The 22,772-nt window shown below is 36.3% G+C and overlaps 1 protein-coding gene across 10 annotated transcripts in view; it reads right to left on the reverse strand.

Annotated features, from left to right (window-relative positions):
- Positions 1–1,690: 1,690 nt before the first annotated feature.
- Positions 1,691–22,772, reverse strand: part of mask (multiple ankyrin repeats single KH domain) — a 93,649-nt gene continuing 72,567 nt past the window's right edge. For 8 of the 10 annotated variants that reach the window (XM_089639489.1, XM_089639493.1, XM_089639488.1 and 5 more), the window contains 11 exons: positions 21,826–22,227; positions 19,024–19,167; positions 18,060–18,210; positions 16,555–16,665; positions 11,971–12,062; positions 9,311–9,463; positions 8,036–8,206; positions 6,404–6,724; positions 5,464–5,626; positions 3,974–4,084; positions 1,691–3,341 (listed from right to left, as the gene is read on the reverse strand). In XM_089639489.1, the coding sequence (XP_089495615.1) occupies positions 3,328–3,341; positions 3,974–4,084; positions 5,464–5,626; positions 6,404–6,724; positions 8,036–8,206; positions 9,311–9,463; positions 11,971–12,062; positions 16,555–16,665; positions 18,060–18,210; positions 19,024–19,167; positions 21,826–22,227 (1,833 nt within the window). In that variant the 3' untranslated portion in view covers positions 1,691–3,327. The remainder of the gene's footprint in view (positions 3,342–3,973; positions 4,085–5,463; positions 5,627–6,403; positions 6,725–8,035; positions 8,207–9,310; positions 9,464–11,970; positions 12,063–16,554; positions 16,666–18,059; positions 18,211–19,023; positions 19,168–21,825; positions 22,228–22,772) is intronic. The other 2 variants (XM_089639487.1, XM_089639490.1) reach the window with 2 other exon arrangements.

Raw genomic sequence — 22,772 nt, forward strand, 5'->3', positions numbered from 1 at the left:
AGGAAACTAATTCTGTGAGTCTGGAAACTAGGCGGAAAGCAAGTCTAGCTATTATGTCTTTCAAAATTTGGAACAATTTTATTGATAGCCAATTCCTCTTGGGATGCTATGATTTATATGTACCAGACCACTACAGCCGAAGTCGATACCATGACTTATTCAGAGTACCATAAGGCAAAACCGACATCCTGGCAAAGTATAGCATGACGAGGGGAGTGGTGCTGTTGAACGAACTAGCAAAGAATTTGGATGTAAGTGACTGTTCTCTAAATGACCTAAAACAATTATTGAAGAGTCACTTCCTAAATGCTGATATGATGTAAAATTGTACTGTAACTGGAATGAATGTTCTGTTGTACAATAAAAAAAAATTTAAAAAATTTAATACTTCACTATACACATTTACAAATGTGTTATAATTACTTACCTCACTCATTTTTGTGTCGCTGCGCCACCCATTTGTACAGTTCATTTAAAAACGAACATTCAGACCCTGCGAAGGAAAGCCTCAGAATGGATTGCGCTGAAACCGTTACCTTATTTTAGCAAATTTTACTTTTCTGCGCAGGGTCTGCTTATTTCAATGTGCACTCTTCGGAGATCAACATAAATTAATGTTGTAGTTTATTCAAAGCATTCTAAACCCTCCTGGTGCCAAAAATATGGTCACATGGTTTGCCTCCATCTCGTTGAAATGATACCCGACCGGTCAGTGGCTGAGTTGACATCGCGTTTGGGTCCCACCCAGGCGTAGTGTTTTCAATTTCTCGGCTGGCTAAGTCCTCCATCACAACACAGGCGACATTTCCCGCTTACTGTGGAGGTAGTAGGAGATTTTCAAATATTGTTAGGTAATAACCTAACAATATTTATAAATACAAATATGTAACCTGTCTTTTTAAAAAAATAAAAAAAAAACTTTATAAAAAAACATGTCTACTTTGTTGAAATGTCTATGAAATAAATGCATTTAATGATTGCAAATTGTTAATTCGGTTTTGCGAGGGGTTCAGAAAAATTAGCAGTTTTGCGAAATCAGATGTAGACGGTAACTTTCCCCCTATTTTAAATGTCAAGTGTTCAAGACGTTGATACATATTGCGTTAACTTTAAATAACCACTTTTGACAAACTATTGCTTGAATTGTAATATGTATGCGAAAAAAAAATTTATTCCTTCCATTTTGTAAATTCATCCGCTCATGTCTTCAATTATGCATTATAAAAATAACTTATTTACTTTACTTGCTTTAGTGCAGAATAAATATATAATTGAGACAGAAAAAAAATTATCTCGTTGGAGCATCGTCGTTTTAGAAACAAAATGATATTTAATCTGAATTTTAGCATTAGGTACATAATCATTAAATATGTTATATTTCATTACAACAAATTAAATTTTAATGAATTGTTGGGATTGTGTAATGAATGGTTCCATGATATTTGATCAAAATGAAAATTCAACACACCTTTAAAAGGTGATGAGTCATTAAAGTAATGAAACAAAAACTAGGTTTAATAGTTACCTATGTAACCTAGTTTTTGTTTCATCACTTTTCATGACTTTATATCACTTTTTGCAGGTGTGTTAAATTGTCATTTTGATGACATACCCGGTCACCGTAGTGAATATCTCGATCAAGCCATTTCTACCTTGAGACAATGCAGAATAACACAAATAAAAAAACAGATTACGGTGCATAAAGTTTTATATTATTTAATAGTCTTCATGTACAAGCAGAGTAATATTACATTCGAAATTGTCATCATCTAAATCATCTCAAAATCAATTCATTATTATGCAAATATTTATTCTAAAATATAATGAATGAACGCAAGGAGGCAAATAACCGACGCCCAACGTCATTTGCCCTTGATTTGGGCGCCAGTCATAATCAATATGTAGGCGGGTGCAGAGGACGGGCGTGCCGCAGCAAGCACCCCCGGGTCCGCCCCCGCCCTACGGTGGAACCCCCTTCCTCCAGCTCGAGTCTTGACCTAACTTCCCCATTAAACTAACACATCAAATGCCAGCATCAACAGCAAAACGTGTCCACTTCAATTAGAGTAGAATATGTGCTAGGAATTCAGCACACGTGTTTGTTTGTTTGAAGACGGCCGCGGGCGCGCCAGCTCTCCACGCTAACGTAGCGTAGGGTCGCGCAAAAAACAATAAAGAACAGGAAGTGTATATTATCCTTAACATCACCTTCGGCACAAAACATACTATAAGGGTCAACAGTGAACAAATGTGTCGACCCAAAAATTATATCAAAATCTAATGAAAAATAAAGGCTCATCTAAATAGTGTTCTAAAAGCCAAACATCTTTTAGCAGTCTGAAAATATTCCGCTTTTCTCCGAGAAATGAATATATCTAGTATAAACTGGGATACATGGTCTTAAGGAGAAATCAATACATCAGATTATATAAGGGGAAATTTTCCCATACACACCTCTACTAAATTTAAGGGCGTGTACTAGAGTTTAGCGTATGGAAAGAATGCAAATCAAGTCGCCTTCCTGCAATACTAGAGCGAGGTCTCTGCAGAACTACGCCGCCCTTCGAGTAAATAGATAATATAATATGTAATCAAATTTATATATATGAACCAAAATCCTTTTCATAATAACTACAGCCACTGCTAGAGTGTAAATAAGATTCAATAATGCCATCTTTAATATTTTTAATCCATATAATATCTTTCTATGTTCTAGTCCTCCATAGCGAAACATTACATTCTGAAGTGTCCATATCCTCATCACCCACTAGGAATAATATAAAGTTAAAAAACAACAAGTCAGCATCTTTCTTCTGCCGCCGTCCCGCTGGTTCCTACCCTCTCCCTCTCTCTATCTCTCTTCACTCCCCTTTCTCTCAACAAACAATGTATAAATACTAACAGAGTCTTGTCAACTTAACATTATATGACTAATCCGTTATAATTATAATAGTCATGTTTGTTCGCTTACACGAGCAAACATTGGCAGTGAATAGTGTTGGTATGTAACTGTACTGTTCCTGCGCCATCATGGACTGAGGACTGAGGACCGAGGCCACGTATAACAAGCATCTACCCACCTAACTCGGGTAACAAAATTCTTCTAGTAAAGCATCCAAATAATTAATTATCCCATTAATGGATACACGAAGCATGTCGAAATGCGAAATTTATTATTATTATTATTTATTTATTGAATCGGGCTTAGAATCCAGTGAAGCGATGTGAAGCAATCAATTGTATCGGTGGTCTGTTGGCTGAGACTTCAGGGAGTGTCTTCTTCCTACCGAGACTGGCTGGGGGCTCCAGCACTGCTAGTGAGTCCACTTACTGTGCCAACCCTGGAACGTAACCACAAACAATATATCATATTATACAAGTACCATCATCTAACACCTTGTCCTAGGATTGGGAAAATCACCAGCGATGAACTGAGTATTTTAATAAATAATACATTTTTATTTAAAAAATTCATTTAAATTCAACCAATTTCACCACCATTTTTTCAGGGATAAAATTGGACTTTTATTAAGAATCATTGTTTTTTTATAATTTGTCATTGTGGTTTTTACAAATGAGAGTTATGTCAGTTTTGTAGCTTATGTAGATTATATTGGTTTTGTAGGTCATGTAGGTTATGTTGGTTTTGAAGGTCATGAAGATTATGTTGGTTTTGTAGGTCATGTAGATTATGTCGGTTTTGTAGGTTGTAATAATAATAATTGGATAATTTGTATGGCACTGTTTGTGTGAAAAATCATCTCAAGGATGCTGTGAGATTTATGTCATGTAGGTTATGCTGATTTTGCAGGTCGTGTAGGTCTAGTTGGTCATGTTGGTTTTGTAGGTCATGTAGGTTATGTAGGTTTTACAGGTTATTGAAGTCATAGAGATCTTGAAAGTTATGTAGGTTTGGTAGGATATGTAGGTGGGTTGTGGATATAATGCGGAGTTCAATAGAATTGTTTGCTACCTGTGGTTTCTCCGGGGTGTGGTGGTGCGGGGGCGCCTCCCAAGGGGGGGGCAGCTGGTTGGTGGTGATGTAGGGGTGGTGGTTCAGCCCTCCCGCTCCAAATGCCTCCATCTGCAGCAACATACATATTTCTTATTACATCACATGCTCAGCTAAACACATTTCCATTTGGGACTAATGTACAGGCTTACCGTCTATAACTCCCTTGTAACCTCTCCCTCTTTCTCATAAATCTAAGCCACCTCTATCAGAAAGGGAGGTTAAAACGGAACTCTCAGCGGAAGGACCATAAAAGGTATACCAAATATCCGTAAGCATAGAATAAAGAATACAAGAAATGCAATGTGGGCAAAAAAAATCCAAAAGTCTTCGAGATCATACCTTAAATTTCAAATACAGAAATTCGGTCTGTCAGTACAAAATCAAATGAAATGGCGAATATAATATCAGGCAGTGTAATACCCCCATTACATGACGTGTGTATTGGCAAATACTGACATACTGACAACATTACTGATGTTGAGATTGGCCAAAAAGTGGTGGGTATACTGATGGGTATACTGGTGGGTGTACTGACGCGTGTGTGCTCTCACTATCATCAGTATGTCAGTATTTCTTGTATGCCATGAAAGACGGCGCTGCCTTGTTTGCAGAGCGTAGTGCTCCGACACATCCAACGCCGGCAGCTATGCCGGACATTGATGTCGAACCTCCGCCATCAAAGGGAAACGTCCTAGCGACACTTATAGAGACGTATGAAACGTGTGATCTGCTGTGGGATACGACTCACAAGGACTACAAAAACACGCTCAAGAGAAATCGGGCTGTGTACAATATTGCTTGGCTTACTGCTGCTGGAGACCGAATCGCCGAAAACTTCAAATCCTCAAAACTTCTGCCGTTAGCATAGAAACGCAGAGCTATAGATAATATTTCTCTTGGCGTGATTGAAGCTCCCATGTATGTATTTTGTTTTAAGTAACCATATCTAGCAATTTATTGAAATTCTCATTGCTTATCCTAAAATATTTTTTTATAGTCAGCAAAATTTCATCCATTAAATTCAAATGTGAGAATTTTTCTTTACGCTTCACTCGTTTCTTTGTACCGAGCAACAAAATTATAGCAACGCAGGCTTTCCTGTTCGGATCCATTACATTAAAAGCATCTTGTGCGGGATTCTCGCAACATTACTTAAGTCAGCATTCTAAGATTGTGTAATGGCATACAAATAGTGACGGCTGCTATTAGTATACTGTAAATACTGCTTCAAAATACCGACGCTTGTAATGGCAGGATTAGAGTGGACAGAGTATGCAATGTTGATTGGCTGTCTTGATCTAATAGTCAAAATACTGAATCAGTTGTCACATCGCTTTCCATTCAAATCTACATGGAAAGCATTTATTTTTGAAGAATTTTCTATTCAGTGGCCGTAAGGTACATTGATAACAAAAATTGTCATTGGTAATTCGAATTAAAATTTTTACTTGGAGTGTGAAGTGGAGCATGGAGCTGAGGATGGAGCGTATGGAGCGGAGAATGAAGCTGAACATGGAGCGGAGCAGAAGTGGAGCTGGAGCAGGTATTTTGATGTCGAAGCGGAGCCGGAGTGGAGCAATTAAAAAATTGGCCTGCTCCAAATTCCTGAAACTAATGACGGAAGGCGTAACCACGATCTTTGCATATATGAATGCCTTTAAAAGATGAAAATTCCTCTCAACTTCGGCATGGTGCCTGCACTTTTTCTATTAGGTGTTTTACCCCTATATAGGTAATACGGGCATGTGGTAGTCAAAAAATAAAATCAATTAATAAATAAATCATCCAGCTATGTGGTCGCAAAAACAGCGTCAGATTTACCAATGAGCTAAGCTGGTTTGAAATGTGCCCCATTTTACGGAGACTCAACTCTTGCAGGTCTTATTACCCAAAGCCAGAATGCTCAATTGAAGATTTGTCAGTTGAAAAATATCTGCAGATCCCAGTATAAAGTTGGATCTGTGGTTCTCACGCTCTCGCATGTGCAATCGTAAACTGCATCCAAAACAGACATAGTTGTTGTACGTAATTGATGCAAAAATGGGGACGTAAGGACTCTGCATGTAAATATGTAGTTATTTAAGCCAAAGAGCACATTGTAAAAGAGTTACTATAAGGAGCTTGGTTATCTGACCTCGATGATCAAAGAGTAGTAGAAAGCAGGCATTCTGTAGTAGTGTCAATATTAAAAAAAACCTTTGAAGAAAATTTTAAAAGAACGTAAGCAAAGCAATTTCGATTAATTAATTAAATTATCGTTTGAGCGACAGAGCATATTGTAGAAGAGTGTCACCTATCAGTTCCCTCAGAGGACTGCGATGACGCATGACGCATTGCCGGATTCATTCTGTAGCCCTATCAGTCTGGAATTGTAGGAAAGAGAATTACCTGGTATCTATCTACGTTCATGTCGTCGTAAGACTGGTGGTGTGGAGGCGGTTGTTGGTGCAGGCGCGGCTGGGGTGGCGGAGGTTGGTGCAGCAGGGGAGGCGGACCCGGGAAAGCACCCCACTCGGCCTGGTCGCCCAGGTTGGTGCCCAGCTGCTGCTTCCATGCGCGTTCCGTGCCGATGGGTCGGGGTTTGCGGCCTGAATCCTCGGGCCCGCCGTTGGCCTGGGGCGCCGGCGCGTCATCGGGGCCCTGGAAGCCGCCGAAGGAGGTCCAGCGGCCCAGACCGCCCATGCTGCCAGACATCTGGTTCCGAGCGGGCTGTGGATAACAACAAACCCTTTACTTATGTCATTATGATTCTAAATGTAATCTCTCAATACAATCCGTTTCTGTTTCTCCAACAGCTTGGTACTATTATTGGTTAGCAATAATATAACATAAGAAAAGTGAAAGCATAAATTGAATGCAAAGGGGAAGCTTTATGATAATTTAAAGACCTCAATTATCTGGACCTCAAAAGCGGCAATTACACATACACTTTGTACAGCGACAGTACCTCATAATGCACTGCGCTTCAAATCATTACCTTACTTTCAAACTTTACTTTTCTGCACTACTTCACGCTCCGAAGTTGATGTGTAATTGCCACTAATAAGAGTTGCAGAGGCTATGAATTCTGTAGTTGTGACATTGAATAAACAGGGTAACAAAATCTGAAAAGACCACACTACCAGTAATTACAAATACTTGTGGCTATAATATATCCAAAGCTGTTCATTCTTTAAAGCAACGGATGCCATCCAGACCGCGAAGGATATAAAAAAACTGGACCCCCAAAATATCTTTATTTTACTGTAGTCAAATATTATTTATTATTTGTAGTTAAGTTATATCACACTCCTAAAAGTACCTGTGGTGCAATTCAGATTTTCCTGTTTTCCCTGAAATGCAACCCCACTGGAAATTACTTGCCGACTCATACTTTAATACTTTAAGGGTTGCCATGAACAGTTATATCACACTCCTAAAAGTACCTGTGGTGCAATTCAGATTTTCCTGTTTTCCCTGAAATGCAACCCCACTGGAAATTACTTGCCGACTCATACTTTAATACTTTAAGGGTTGCCATGAACTGGTCTGAAGGCAAGAAGAAAACTTGTACATGTCTCAAAAATATGCACCATTTGGCAGCTAAGAAATCAACAGCTAATAGGCCAAATTATTTTCTCTAGAAAGGTGAACAGAAAACGAAATGTAATGACACAACTGCCAGTGTATGTCAAGTCCGTCACTGCAATTGAGAAGCTGGATAATAACTTTAATAACAACTTAAACGCGCACAAACTGTTTTTGCTCCCATCGCCTATTTGGTATCTCCAATCCCGTCTTTATCCACTGTGTAAATATAATTTATGTAGATTCTACACTAATGGAAGTTTGAAACCAAGTTACAAGTGAATATTACGCATTTCAAAAAAACTTTGAATGTGTTTTACCCAAAAGTACAATTTTCATGATAAGTTTTTATTGCATCTAGCTTCTCAATTATCAGTCTGTCAGTGTAATGATAAGTTTGCCAGCAAAAAGACAAGTCTGCCAGAGTAATAATAAGGCCAGAAAGCAACTCACGCTCACTTGGTGGAACATTGGCGGTGGCTGGTGGTGCTTGGGCGGTGGGGTGGAGGGCGGAGGGGGCCTCTGGCTGTTGTAGGTGGACATCAGCAGTTGGTGCAGAGCTCCACTGCACTCTCCGTTCACTCCCCCCACTCCGCTGCCGTAGCCCGATGGGAACATGGCGTTCTGGAAACAATAATTCATCAGTGTTTAATGATTATATCATTAAAAACAAGTACATGGTGACCGGGGACAAAGTGTACTTACTTCGGGAGGTGATTCTACATGATGGTAGAAGTAAAAAAGATAAATAACTTTTCAATTCCAACTTTTTTTTTCTTATAATATAATATTTTTCTGAAAAAGAATATTAATTTTCCTATATAAACAATTAAATTTTTTGCCTAAAAATTACCTTAAAATGTTGGAATTTCGAAAAAAGTTATTTGTATTTTCTACTCCTAAAATCATGTAGAATCACCCCCAAAGTTAGTGCACTTTACCCCCGTACATCCTGTATTATTATCACCGAAAAGAATCCATACATATTTATTTATGAAAGGTACATAATGATTTCCAAATTATAGTCAGGAGAGTAAAAATTCTTGCAGAAGAATGAACATTCCTCATAAAACTAAAACTATTTTTTTATCCACTGATTTTTTTTTTTTTTTTTTTTTTTTTTTTTTTATTATTTTAATATAGATCATAGTTACATTAATACATAAATTTTTTTGCAAAATATAATATTTAGGTACATAATTGGTCATGTATACCTTATCAGAAAAGAGGAGCTCTTGTGCCTGATAAGGGAGCCACGATTCTTACTTCAGTGATTCAATGTTATGTGTAAAATATAAATATAATATATCCATATATTTTTTAATATAAGTTTTTTTTGAAAAAAAGTTTGATTTTATTGATTTGTTCTTGTTGGTTCGTAATACAGCGCAATTCGGAAGGGAGATTATTGTAGTTTTTTATAATACTTTTTTATAATTCTATGTTTAACTTTTTTATTATTTTTCATTGCTTGGTTGGATGTGTATCAAAAATTGCGATTTGATGAAAGTTAAAGATAGTATAGTTTTTTTTGTCATGCTCGAATCGAGTATTTAAAAAAAAAACTAACTTCGAAAAAAAAACCTTCCACAATGGTGTCAGTTAGCAGATGCAAAAAGTTATTGCCATTAAGTTGGATTATAGATTTTTTTATTTTAAATGCGTATTAAAAACAATAGTTGTAGGTAAAATTTTACCAATATAATATATAAGTGCAGAGATGTTTACCTGAGACGAGTGTTGCATGAGGTTGTTCTGTGGTGGCTGACTGAAGTCAGGTGCTCTAGGATTCAGTCTAGAGGGGCCCCCGGGAAGGTTGGGGAAGCCTGAAAGGCCCCCGGTTGTCTCGTAAGCACCCCCCATTGACATGGAGACTTGTTGCTACAAGAATTAAATAAACACCAGGTTATTACGACTGAAACACCATCGGAAAGAAATAATGATTGATTGTTAATTGATTGAAAAAAACAAAATTGATAAAATATGTATACGAATAATATATGACACATTTACCAGGTGTAATATTGCAAAAGACAACAATATGCTAGGAACTTATAAGGTGGATATTTAAAATTGTTACTTCCAACAAACATATACTATGTACAGTAGAACCTCGTTAATTCGAAATCCAGCGGACATCAAAAATCAAATTTCGAATGAACGAATTCCCACGTAATTCGAAATTTTATGAAAAAAAAAAACGGCGAAAATCGAGTTCCTCGGCTGCCCCTTCAAATTTGGGTGGTATCTTTGGAGTAAACTCGTATTACAAATTATTCCCTTTTAAATCGAATTTTTGCAGCCGATTTCTGTCGCGATCGGACCTTCAAGTTCAGTTATTCTAAGCAAATTCATTATATTATATTATATTATAAGAAAAATACCACACATTTCCGCGTAAATCAAATTTTCGCGGCCGATTAACGTGGCGGCCAGTCCTTTAAACTCGGATATTCGAAAAAAACGATATATTTATGCGTAAACCGAAATCTCACAGCTGATCCTTTAAATTCAGATATTTGAAGTAAATTTCGTAAAAATAAGTTAAATTTCCGCGTGAATCGAAATTTTTGGAGCCGATTTCCGTAGCGCCGGCTCTTTTAACTCAGATATTCGAAGTAAATTTAGTAAAAATACGATATATTTCCGGGTAAATTGAAATTTCGGAGCTGATTTCCGTCGCGCCGGATCTTTGAAATTCAGATATTTCAAATAAACTCATAAAAATGCGATATATCTATTTACGCGTAAATCGAAATTTCGCGGCCGATTTCCGTCGCGGCCGACCCTTTAAATTCAGATATTTACATATAATAAATTCGTAAAAATACGATATATTTCCGCGTAAATCGAATTTTCTCGGCAGATTTTCATCGCGGCCGGCCTTCTAAATTCAGATATTTGAAGTAAATTCGTAAAAATATGTCGTATTTCCGCGTAAATTGAAATTTAGCATTCGAATTCCGTCGCAGCCGACCCTTTGAATTCAGATATTTAGTGTAAATTCATAAAACTAAGGCATATTTCCGCGTAAAACGAATTTTCTCGGCCCTTCAAACTCGGATATTCGGAATAAATTGGAAAAAATACGACATTCCAGTGTAAATCGATTCCGTTTTACAAAATAATAATATTAATTAGGGCGATGTATAACCACGTAAAAATACACTTTTCGGCATTTTACCGTTATGGCTGTCTTTTAGATTGAGATTTACGAAATTTTATGATTTATTTTCGCAAAAATCGAAGTTTTTCGAATTACACAAACAAATTTTCGTGTGTGGACAAAAATAAATTTCGAATTACGAATTAACGAATTAAAAAACCATTTTGTATGAAAAAAATTTCCTGTGGATATTTTTTTGGCGAAAATTTCGAATTACGCGTTTTTTCGAATTATCGGGGTTCGAATTAACGGGGTTCTACTGTATATGCAAATACACAAAAATGTATAAGAGGGGGTTGGTTCTGTTGATATAACATAACCTCGTTCCATTTAAATAAAAAACAAAAATTCATATTATAAGGGGGAAGTAGCAGTGGATGGTTAATTAAACCAGGAGATTAAAAACACATTTCAGAAAATAATAAATCCACAATTAATTATTTGCGAACCATGTTTGAAAGAAATTTTAAAAAAAAACTAATTATTTTCAGTGGATTTGTCATTTTTCAGATTACTAATATAACTGGAAAAAAGATGAGTCGAGATAAATGAAAAGATTTGTTTTCCAAATCCCAACCTTTTGAATGAAGGGATATCAATATTTCCAAATCCCAACCTTTTAAATGAAGGAATGTCATTATTTAGTGGCAGTTTTTCTATTTTACTTTCTTCTATAAAATTGCAAAAAGTAACAACACACCCCAAGGCCTACAATGAATGGTATTTGCAATGTTATACCCAGTAGATCAAATTTACCGTAGTGGTGAGTAATGCTCTCTCCCCAGAAACTATTGTCAAGACTGATTGATTTACAGCAAAATCAAGTCTCAACGATAGCTCCTGACGAAAAGGCAAGTTTCCTCCGTGAAGATCTGCTGGTGGTGCTGTTCCATATTGACGAGGTGAGGGTCTTCGGCGCAATAAGGAAATCTCACGACGGTCATGCTGGTGCACTATTCTCTAAGGGCACTCAACCATAACTCATGAAGAATCACATTAGAAAAACAAGCGTAACCATCACTGGGCTAATATTCTTAAATTATTTGATATTAGAAATTTCAATTCGATTTCCAGACAACTTTGTAGTAAAAATTTTTTTCCATAAACCGATATATTGTAATTGCCGCCGGTGCAATTTCATTTTTTTTTAATTCTGGCGAATGTGGCGATTGTGACTTGTGCAGAAATGGTTGAAGAAGATAAATAATGAAAGACAACTTACCATTAAATTATGACTGTTTCTTGGTGCGTCGGACTGGTAACACGGCCCATTGCGAGCCATGTTCCCCATATCCACAGATCCTATTCCATTTCCTGCACAAAATAACAACAAATAAGAAACGGGCAATCAAAACTTAAATAGACTTACTTAGCAATAAAAAATATCATGTGATGTGAAATCTTTAACCAAAGGAACCCAGAAGGAAAATACAGAACTGGTTTCGTAATATCTCAGTCACCATCTCAGAATAGACATCGTCTAGTGAGGTGGGTAATGTACATGTATTCAAATTCAATGAACCATTGCCGGCAATTAAATGAATATTTCCAATTTACATTCCAGAAGGTACATGAGACAGTAACAAGACAAACAGTTCCTGAAAAGCTTTTCAATTCCGTCATTGATGATAGTTTTTTTTATATTTAACAACAATATTGTAGGCTAAAGTCACCCAAATTAAGTTTCAATTTCACCAAAACCAAAAAAGTGCATTTATAATGAATATAAAATTAACACATTAATTTTTTTATTAACCCCTCCAGCGTTTGAGGGCATATATGACCAGTCGTATATGACCAGGCGTTTGAGGGCATATATTTTATATAAGTATTTTTATCTTTTTTTCGGTGACTGGATGACTATGAAAATGACAATTCAACACACCTGTAAAAAGTGTTATAAAGTTATTAAAAGTGATGAAACAAAAATTAGGTTAAATAGTTATACAGGGTGTATCGGCAAGTACCCGACAAACTTTAACCAGCTATTCCTCAGCACATTTGCAGTAAAAATGTTATGGGCGCTTTGCTGTCCGGTAACATTTTTTTTCCATTAAAAACAAAAAATAAATAAAAAAATCCACACTCCGTCACTGTCATTTGCATTGAATCTCGTGTTCAACAGCTGTTATTAGCAAGTGTGTCAAAAAGTGTCCTCGCTCTTTCGTACACACTAAATAATAATAGTTAAAAATGAGACGAATGGTGCCGTGCCATTTCGTTGTGATTGTAAAAGCGTACCAACGTAGGTACGTACGTACATTATTCAACGAAACTCGAACAAAATATTGCCAGATGGGTTTTAAAACTTTGACAAAGTATAAAACATTGGTGACATGTGATGAAAATATGAATAATAATTTTTTTATTAAAAAAAAAGTGGGTGTGTCAAGCCTACGCAAGACAGAAGTGAAACTTCTTTTGTTAAACCGTATGAACCACAATCAATTACGTATTTCACTCGTATTACACTCACGACGCAGTATACTAACCAAGCAGCTGATGCTTGGCGTGGCGCAGTTCGCTGGTGTCTGAGAGAGAGGAAAGAAGAGAAGAGAGAGAACGTTCGTGAGCGGCTCCCCCACCTCAACAAGCGCATATGGTGAGAGAGGGACAGTGAACGGTGAGCGGTGGTGGGGGTACCCGCATTTTCGTGTCGATCCTGACTCGGTTTTACTCCGTCCCCGAATTACGCGCCTAAAGAAGTTTCACTTCAATATAATATATTTTTAAAAATAATGTACAATGTACAGAAATAGAATCCCACACAAGATCGCGTAGTGCGCTCTAGCGAACGGATATTTTATCAGAGGGAGATAGTTTTAATTTTTTTTTCTGTAAATTATTACATATTATCAAAATAAATAAATTAATTAAATAAATGTAATACAATTATCATAATATACGGATTAGATAATAATTTTAATCCAACACAATAACGCAAAGCGCGCTCTAGCGGAGTAATGTTTTATCACAGTGAGATAAGTGTTTTTATTATTTTGCAATATTATTTTCTTTTAAAAAATGTTCTGACCTACTAAAAAATAAGATATTGAATGAAAAAGGCGTTAAAAACAAAAAAATAATGTGCGATGGCCGAGAATCGAACTCGGATCAACTGCTTGGAAGGCAACTATGCTGACCATTACACCACCAACGCCAGTTGTCGGGATGAGCTAAGAAGCATTTATATGTTACTTCAAAACTTTGAAAATTATTACATATTATCAAAATAAATAAATTAATTAAATAAATGTAATACAATTATCATAATATACGGATTAGATAATAATTTTAATCCAACACAATAACGCAAAGCGCGCTCTAGCGGAGTAATGTTTTATCACAGTGAGATAAGTGTTTTTATTATTTTGCAATATTATTTTCTTTTAAAAAATGTTCTGACCTACTAAAAAATAAGATATTGAATGAAAAAGGCGTTAAAAACAAAAAAATAATGTGCGATGGCCGAGAATCGAACTCGGATCAACTGCTTGGAAGGCAACTATGCTGACCATTACACCACCAACGCCAGTTGTCGGGATGAGCTAAGAAGCATTTATATGTTACTTCAAAACTTTGACTAGATCAAATGAACTTTAATCGGTGGTGGGGGTACCCGCATTTTCGTTTCGATCGTGACTCGGTTTTACTCCGTCCCCGAAAATTCATTACGCGCCTAAAGAAGTTTCACTTCAAAAAATGTTACCGGACAGCAAAGTGCCCATAACATTTTTTACTCCAAATGTGCTAAGGAATACCTGGTTAAAGTTTGTCGGGTACGTGCCGATACACCCTGTATATGTAACCTAATTTTTGTTTCATCACTTTTCATAACTTATAACACTTTTTTAACTTTGTTGAATTCTCATTTTGATGAGTTATCATGGAACACTTTTTTTCTATCATGTGGAAAATCTTAATTTTTTTGATGTTAGAAAGAGAAATAATCATTCTTTCCAGTTTGCCTCAAATATTTATACTAGGATCCATTAATAAAATCCTACAAATAGCCAAAATGAATAATTCGTATTTCACGCTATCGTAACAATCGGTTTAACTTTAAGAAATATTTGTTATTTTTTATTATGTGAACGAGAAGCAAGTGAATTCCCGAAAAACGAATTCCCCAAACAAAACAAATGGCTTTTTGAAATAACGAGTCCTCTCAATTTTTCTATGATTGGAGTAAAAATTTAAGTAAAAATGTGGTTAGCGTTTTTGACAAAAATTTTCACGTTTGATATTAAAATTTTATTATTTAGAAGATTAATGTTTATTTTGAATGCATATACCGCAAAGATAATTTTATATAGTTTCTAAAACAGTATTTGTTTTTATGGAAAATTTAAAAATAAGATGTATATAGCGCATTTGAAATACACAGAAAAAATTGCAAACTGTACGAAAGTGATGAAAGTATTGTAGGGTTAAAAATGAGGAGGAATATTCAACATTATGACATCAGAAGCTGCCAATACAGTAATGCCATGATGTGATGGTGTTTTATTCATTATGATGATTTATTAACACACTTCAAGCAGGTGAAAATAGGGTCGCATTCGACAAAATGGATTTTGCTTTAAACTGCTGTATCTTTGAAAATAATACATATATTTGAATTTAAAAAAAAATGATATAGTAGTCACCACAACTCCAACTATAAAAGTACTTTTTTTTATTTTTTTTTTATAGTGAATACCTCACAAGAGTCCCAACTGCTCCCGTCTGGAGCCAGTGAGACTATGGCATCCCCAATTGGGGGATGTTGTGAGGCTGAAGGTAAGTGGGGAAGGGAAAGAGGAAGGTGGGGAAGTACCTGGCTATTCAGATCTAGTCACTAAACACGGCTAAAGCCATTTGGAGCAACGTTTCAATTCTGAATGGTGGTCTTACACCAGGGCGATACTGGTAGTATCTTCCACTCTGGAACGTGCCGCAAATATACTATATATTATTTTAATTAATTAATTGTGAAATAACACAAATTAATCAAATAAAATTTATTTGCGCACGCCGGGTTCGAACCCGCGACCTTCGGAATGGCAGTCCAATGCGTTACCACTGGACTATGCCGGCCGTCATAGTACTGTCCGAAATTAAAGCGTACTTTGTAATACAATTCCATAAACTGACGTTAAAGTCAGTTTTGGGCCATTTATTGTTTTATGTGTAAAAAATGTATGTATTTTATTACATTTCAAAATATCGGTTTTCACTTTCGCATTAATTATTACAAAAATAATGATGATTTTGTATCTCCGGAGTCATAAATGCAAGGATTTATTAACCATTTTACAGAGTTTCCTTTTGATTAAATATTCTTCCACACAAGAAAAAAAAAATAAGAAAATGGGGACTTGTATCCCATTGTTTATGCATAATACCTATTTATGGTTGGGACCCTTACAAAAAGATAGGTATACAATATTCGTTTAGAATTATCGGACAGCAAAGCTTATACAGCCATTCAAGTAGTACAGAACCACCCTTCCCGCTGGAAGTGTATTAATTCTACACATAAAATAAACTTTTAATATATATACATATACTTTTTTTATTAAGAATCGGCATTTGTTGAATTAAAAACCCTTTTTATTTCCACTATATTTTTCACTGGAATTCCTTATTAGTAGAATAATCTGCACAATATCTCTAAATCAAAGAAAGTGTTGTTGTCAAGCACATTTCTAGATTAATATTTAAAAATCCACTTATAAGGTTCACCCAAAAGAAGTTTTTCCTGGTCCCTTGGAAAACCTTATAAGAATGTTTCTCTGCAATTATAAAAATAAATTAGATTTACCAGCAGGCATTCTGATGGCCCCGATGGAGGGTGCTCCCTGCGCCAGACTTCCCAGGGACACAAGCCCCGCGCCCCGGATGCCCCCGCCAGGAGGACCTGGAAGGAAATAATCTGAATTAATTGATAACAACTCTTCAGTTAGTTGACCTATACCAAAAATGAACAGATAAATAGCAGTACATGTCGTAAAATTGGTAAATACATAACACATTTTCAGGCAAGCAATTGGAATGCACACATAGAGGTTTATATTTGATATGAAACAGAAACGGGGTTACAACAGAGCTCTTCGTGAGAGGAATTTACTGGTAATCCATTAACAGGGCGATAAGAAACCAAATAATGAAAGAAAGATCATTTAATTTCCTGGTGTAAACAGTTTGACAAAATTATGACAATCACGGAATTAAAGCATCTAGAAGAAATATTAATTGTTTGAATGATGATTTGATGGAAGAATCTTCTTGTTTCTTCGTTGAATATGCACAGAGTGTGTAACTTTACATGAGCAAACTTTATTCACAGTTTTGCTATAAATTTGACTGATTGATTAAAATGTGTATGTTTGAATAACATGGTTAATCCCAGTGAGGAAAACGTTACAACAGAAAATTTACATTATAATTTCGGGGTTCGATTCTCTCTTGTGGCAATTTTATTTTGTATCCTCATAAGCAGTGGCGGCTCGTGACTGTTGGGTTACTAGAGTGCTAATATTACAAAAAATGGCTTAATTGATGTTGTTGTAGCTGAAAACTATTTTTTATTTTTTTTCGAAAAATTGATTTTTTGTATGAAGATTTTCAGGAATTCCGTGCGGCGCACGGCTATACTGAAATTTCCTGAAAATCTTCATACAAAAAATCGATTTTCAAAAAAAATTAAAAATCGTTTTCAGCTATAACAACATCGGAAATTCCATTTTTTATAATATTAGCACTCTAGTACACCCAAAAGTCACGAGCCGCCACTGCTCATAAGACAGGTAGAATTAAGTAAATATCTCTAAGCCAAATATAAAAAATTCGACATTGTAGAAATGCTTCTACAATGTAAACCATTTTACTTGGAACTGGAATTCTCATGGACAGTATAAAGAAACACAAAAAAAATTCTAAAACCTATTTCTACACACTGCAGTGCACCTTAAGGTAGTCATAATTTCATTCGACTGCAAATGTAGCCAGTCGCACAATAGGGGTTAAAATGTGCTTTTATAATATTTATGTAATGTAAAAAAAAGTTTATTATCGATGAAAAATAAACCTTCCAGTTTAAATTGATTACATACTGTAAAAAGAATTAAACAAATGTTGATAATAGAGAACTTTTCATGGTTCAAGTCGAGATGACGCAAAATGTTTTGTTTTGTATGATAATATTTCATGTATAAAGTAGAACACGATAAAGAATGGGTTAGGTTAGGTTAAGTCGGTTAGTTGTTTTCTTCAATATTCTGTTTAGTATGTATCATAGTATGTTTAAGAGTTGTGGATGGTACACACCTGGTGGCAGGTCGGAGTACTGTCCCTGGTAGGGGTTGGAGGGGGCCGGCGGGCCCGGAGGACTGCTGCTGTGGGAGCTGGTGCGGGAGGAGTGCGACACGGGAGAGCACCCCGCCGTCCCTCTGTAGCCGGGGGCCTTGGAAGCGTCCACCTGGAAACAGCACACAACACACATTCAACCAACACATCCATTTAACGAAGCTATTTTGTTTTGGTACTGACTAACTAACGGGTAGACTAGAGAGGAAGGACCTTCACTCAACTCTGTATATCACTATCAAGTGGATCAGTACTTGATAGTGTCATGTTTTCCTCGGACGTTCTGACTTCTTATACCATTCACTTTCGTGTCATGTTTACTTCTTTCTCCGTTCATCTGTTCAGGTAATGTAATTCAATAAATTATTCACTAATAATTTGACTTAAATCACTCTCACATGGTGGGCAAGGTTGGGTAGCACAGGCAGACAGGGCGCTAGTAAAAACCTCAAAAGCGATGTGTTAGGTTCTATCAGCTGCTTGGCTCCTTCGCAATTCGCTGGCATCTTGGCGCTGTCTTGCCAAGATGCCAGAGAATTGCTCCAATTGTGCCTGCACAGGATTCTGAATTTCCAACTGCATGCATATTTCCACAACCTTATTGTGACCTTTCAATTCTGTCAACCCACCATTTAACATTATAAGGGTAACCTTAAAAAAGCCGCTTCTCGGTACGAACAACAATTTACCTTCGTTTTACGTACCAAATTGCATAATAACAAGAATTCTCTAATGCATATCCTTAAAATTCAATTCCCGGACAATCCCAGCTCAGCAAATATCCCCGGTAATTCTGGAATTTCCAGGTCTGCATCTGCGGCCAGCCTGCCGCACTACTTTCACAATATGCTGACCATCGTGCCAATACATAAAAGATTTAAGATTAGGTTAGATATAATGAAATTGAATTATTTTGGGTGTTTACCTGAATTGGAGGGTTAGGATTACTGTTTTGGGTATTTTCAGCATTTTGGTTATTTTCTCCCGAGCTTCCCCACATCATCCCTCTGGAGAAATTCTTGAATAGGGAATACTCAAAGGGTGCGGTCACGCCACTGCCAATATTCCCCTGAAAATTAATTAGAAAAATTAATATCAATTCCATGACATTCAAATACAGAATGTTGTATTGTACCCAAATATCTAAGGAACATCTTCCTGGTGTTTGGACATGATCAAATTAATGGTGTTTAACCTTCTCCCAAACAATGTCTAATTACTATTGCACTAAAATACTCCCATTATGGACTGAGCTTCAATGATACCTTTTACACTAATCTAACCTAGCTTATTACTACATAACAGTTTTGTGAACAATTTAACCTTGCACTAAAAAAAAAATTTAAAAAAAAAAAAGGAAAACAGCTTAATACTACCTTTCGTATGTCATTCTCAGACTTCATATTTTTTGTTTCCAAATAATGGACTATTATTTTTCAGTCTGCCTATTTTTTTTTGTGGTTGATGTAGGCATTTGACCATAAAAAATAAAAACATTGATACACCATAAAACCCACTTTTAAAACTTCGATCTATGATTATCGCGTTAATAATAATTTTACACAATATTTTTAATTTAAAATATGTATATAATACACACATCTGTAGAAGTACGGACTCTTATTATCATTATGATATCTGTGGATATTAACAATTAAATAAATACTTCATCTTGCACCAAATTTTCAACACATTTCAAAGTGTTTTACTTATTCCGGGATAGAAGCCCCCGGTGATGGCGGTGAAACTATAAGCTCCGTGTTTGACGGCGTATATATTTCGAAAATGCCATCAAAATGTTTCACTAATGGGTCTAAAAGTTGTATACCGGCTCACTTGAACCATTGCAATAATCTAAGGAAGCTACAAAAACAGTAAGTAGGGTGACCTGGTCTACAGTGGATCGGTATGGTACAGTGGATCACTCCAATATCTCGAAAGTTCTTAGTGTGTTTGCATGTGTGTTCGGCTCTTAGGTAGGTGTTCCTTCATGCTACTAAACAAGTCGGTACTTGTCCGGCTGCGCAGGCGAATAGACGTGTGGTGCTGTATTTATTGTTTTTGTGGTAGGAGAAAAAAAATCACGTAAGTATATTTTTGCGTACCATTTCATTATTTTTTCCATGATACATTTTTGCTTATTTTAGTTGTTATCAGTAGTTATTACAACATGTGTTAACACCCAGAAATATGTCTTATTCAAAAGGGTTGTCAGAATAATATGTTTAGTTAAAAATGGAGTGTTGTTCTACAGTGGATCAGTGGATCACCTTACACAGTGGATCATGATCCACTGTGTACTACTGATGCCTGATTTGTCTTGATTGTTTGTTTTTTTTTTGTTTTATAGGATGCCTCAAAAAGGGACGAAAGAAAGAAAAATAGGCAAACATACACAGGCGGAAATAGAAGAGGGATTAAAGATAATTTCAGAAGGCTCAAGCATCCGTGGAGCGGCAAAGCATACAAAAATTGCCTTTACTACGTTACAGCGGTATAAAAGAAAAACAAAATAATTCGCCCAATGTAGTAAATATGCGATTTGTTCCTAACTATGAAGTGAATATGGTGTTCTCTAAGGAACAAGAAGAAATTCTCAAAAATTATTTCAAGAGTTTAAAAAAATTATTTTGCTTCTTTAGATTATTGTTTTCGTTCTCTTTTTTCTTTTTAAATCCAGTTATTTTTTATCTAGCCATGGGCTATTTTGTTTGTTCTTCCTTTTTAATAATAAAAACTGATTTATTTCTAGTATTAGTTTTTTAATTAAAAGAAATCCCATCCTTGATCCACTGTTAAATATAGGTTGATCCACTGTGTACCACCAAGTTCCACAGTGGATCATTTTCCCTCATCGCAAATAAGTACATATTACTTTTCTTCCCATTTAATGGCGGAGTTTAAACTATTACAATTTACAAGAATGATAAACAATGAACCATTGTGAAAGTTTTCATTACAATGCCTCAACTGATGTTGAAGTTATATGCCTCCAAAAAAAAGTGATCCACTGTTGACCAAGTCACCCTACTCACAAATTCTCTTTTTTCATGTAAATTTGTCGCATTGTATTTTTTCAAGTGTGAAACGTGTAAAATATAACATTCAATATGCGTTCCTGTTCCTAACAAAAAACTATTACAGAATCATACTACGCATCATTACTTGACAAGCTGAAGGAAAAATGGCCACATTTGCAGAAAATCCTGTTTCACCAAGACAACACGAGGCCTCACACCTCAGCGGTTGCCATGGCAAAATCCATGTATTACGGTTTGAACTGCTTGACTATCCGCCTTACTCACCAGATCTAGCCCCAAGCGACTTCTTTTTGTTCAGTAATCTAAAAACTGGGCTCGGAGGACAGAGATTTTTGTCAAATGAGGAGGCCAATCACCTTTGTGAACCATTATTTTGCAGAGAAAAACGCCGAGTACTATTTGGACGGGTTAGAGAGATGGGAGCATCGCTGGGAGAAGTGTGTAGAGTTACAAGGAGACTATATAGAAAAATAAATAAAAAAACTTAAGAAAAAAATTGTTGTTTCATTGTTAGATCGGAAACTTTTCAGACCACCCTCGTAAGTCTATCCACTGTCTATATGAGTATGTCCACTGGACCTAGTTCTGTGAAAATATGCGCGTTGTCACAGTAGTCTGTCCTCACTTTTAATTCATCTAAGATTCTTGACGAGAATAAGAAAGTGGACAGTATGAAAATGACTTACATGATTGGAAAACTGTGTGGAGGTGTTGATGGTGAGCGCGGTGTTGTGATGTCCGGCACTCAAGAGCTGCTGCATCAGCTGCTGTTCCTGCTGCTGGGCCGACGACTGCGGCGGTGGCTGCTGGTGATGCTGCTGTTGTTGCTGCAAGAGCTGTTGTTGCTGTTGTTGCTGTTGCTGCTCCTGTTGCTGTCTCTGCTGTTGCTGCTGATGCTGCTGCTGTTGTTGTTGTTGCAGTTGCTGCAGCTGGGGCAGTTGGGGTGGGGGCGCTGTGTGGATGGGCGCTGGCGGAGGCACGCTGATGGGGGTTTGTATCATGGGGGGCGTGGGAACTGGGCTGAAAGAAGTGATGGATTCTGGGGACGGTTGGGAAACCGGTGGGGGTTGAGGAGCAGCCACAGGACTCTGAAAATTAAAGAAATACAATACATATTAGTTTAATTTACGAATGTACCTAAATATTTCAATGTAAGCAGGTTTTTCTTGCCAGCATTAAGCAGTAGGTTCAGCAAATAAGTCATACCTTTTTACTAAGTTGTTTGTTCAACTTAATATTTCCGATTGCGTACGTTTATTGCTTTGCGACATGAACGCACATTTGACGTTATATTTTAACAAATTCATTAATGTACAACTACCGCAAACGAAAGCTCAAATAAAAAATTCATAACCCAAAATTGACTTTAAATGAATGGGAGATTCATTCACAAGTTACACCGTTTATACTACAAGTTTCCGAACAACGTGTAAAACAAACTTTCTTTGTATCGGAAATGTTCCTCAAATGCGAGTCGTAAAGCCAAAAGCCGTTCAAATCTAATTAGATTTGACAACAGCAAGTGAATGAAGAAACAATTATAAAAAAAGTCAAATTAAATGCTTTACCAAAATAGTAGTTCTGCAAATAAGTCATACCTTTTTACGAAGTTGTTTGTTTTACTTTGATTGCC

This window comes from Hesperophylax consimilis, chromosome 14, assembly GCF_061612785.1.
Source record: "Hesperophylax consimilis isolate HC1 chromosome 14, BYU_Hcon_1.0, whole genome shotgun sequence".
In the NCBI taxonomy this organism is placed as follows: domain Eukaryota; kingdom Metazoa; phylum Arthropoda; class Insecta; order Trichoptera; family Limnephilidae; genus Hesperophylax; species Hesperophylax consimilis.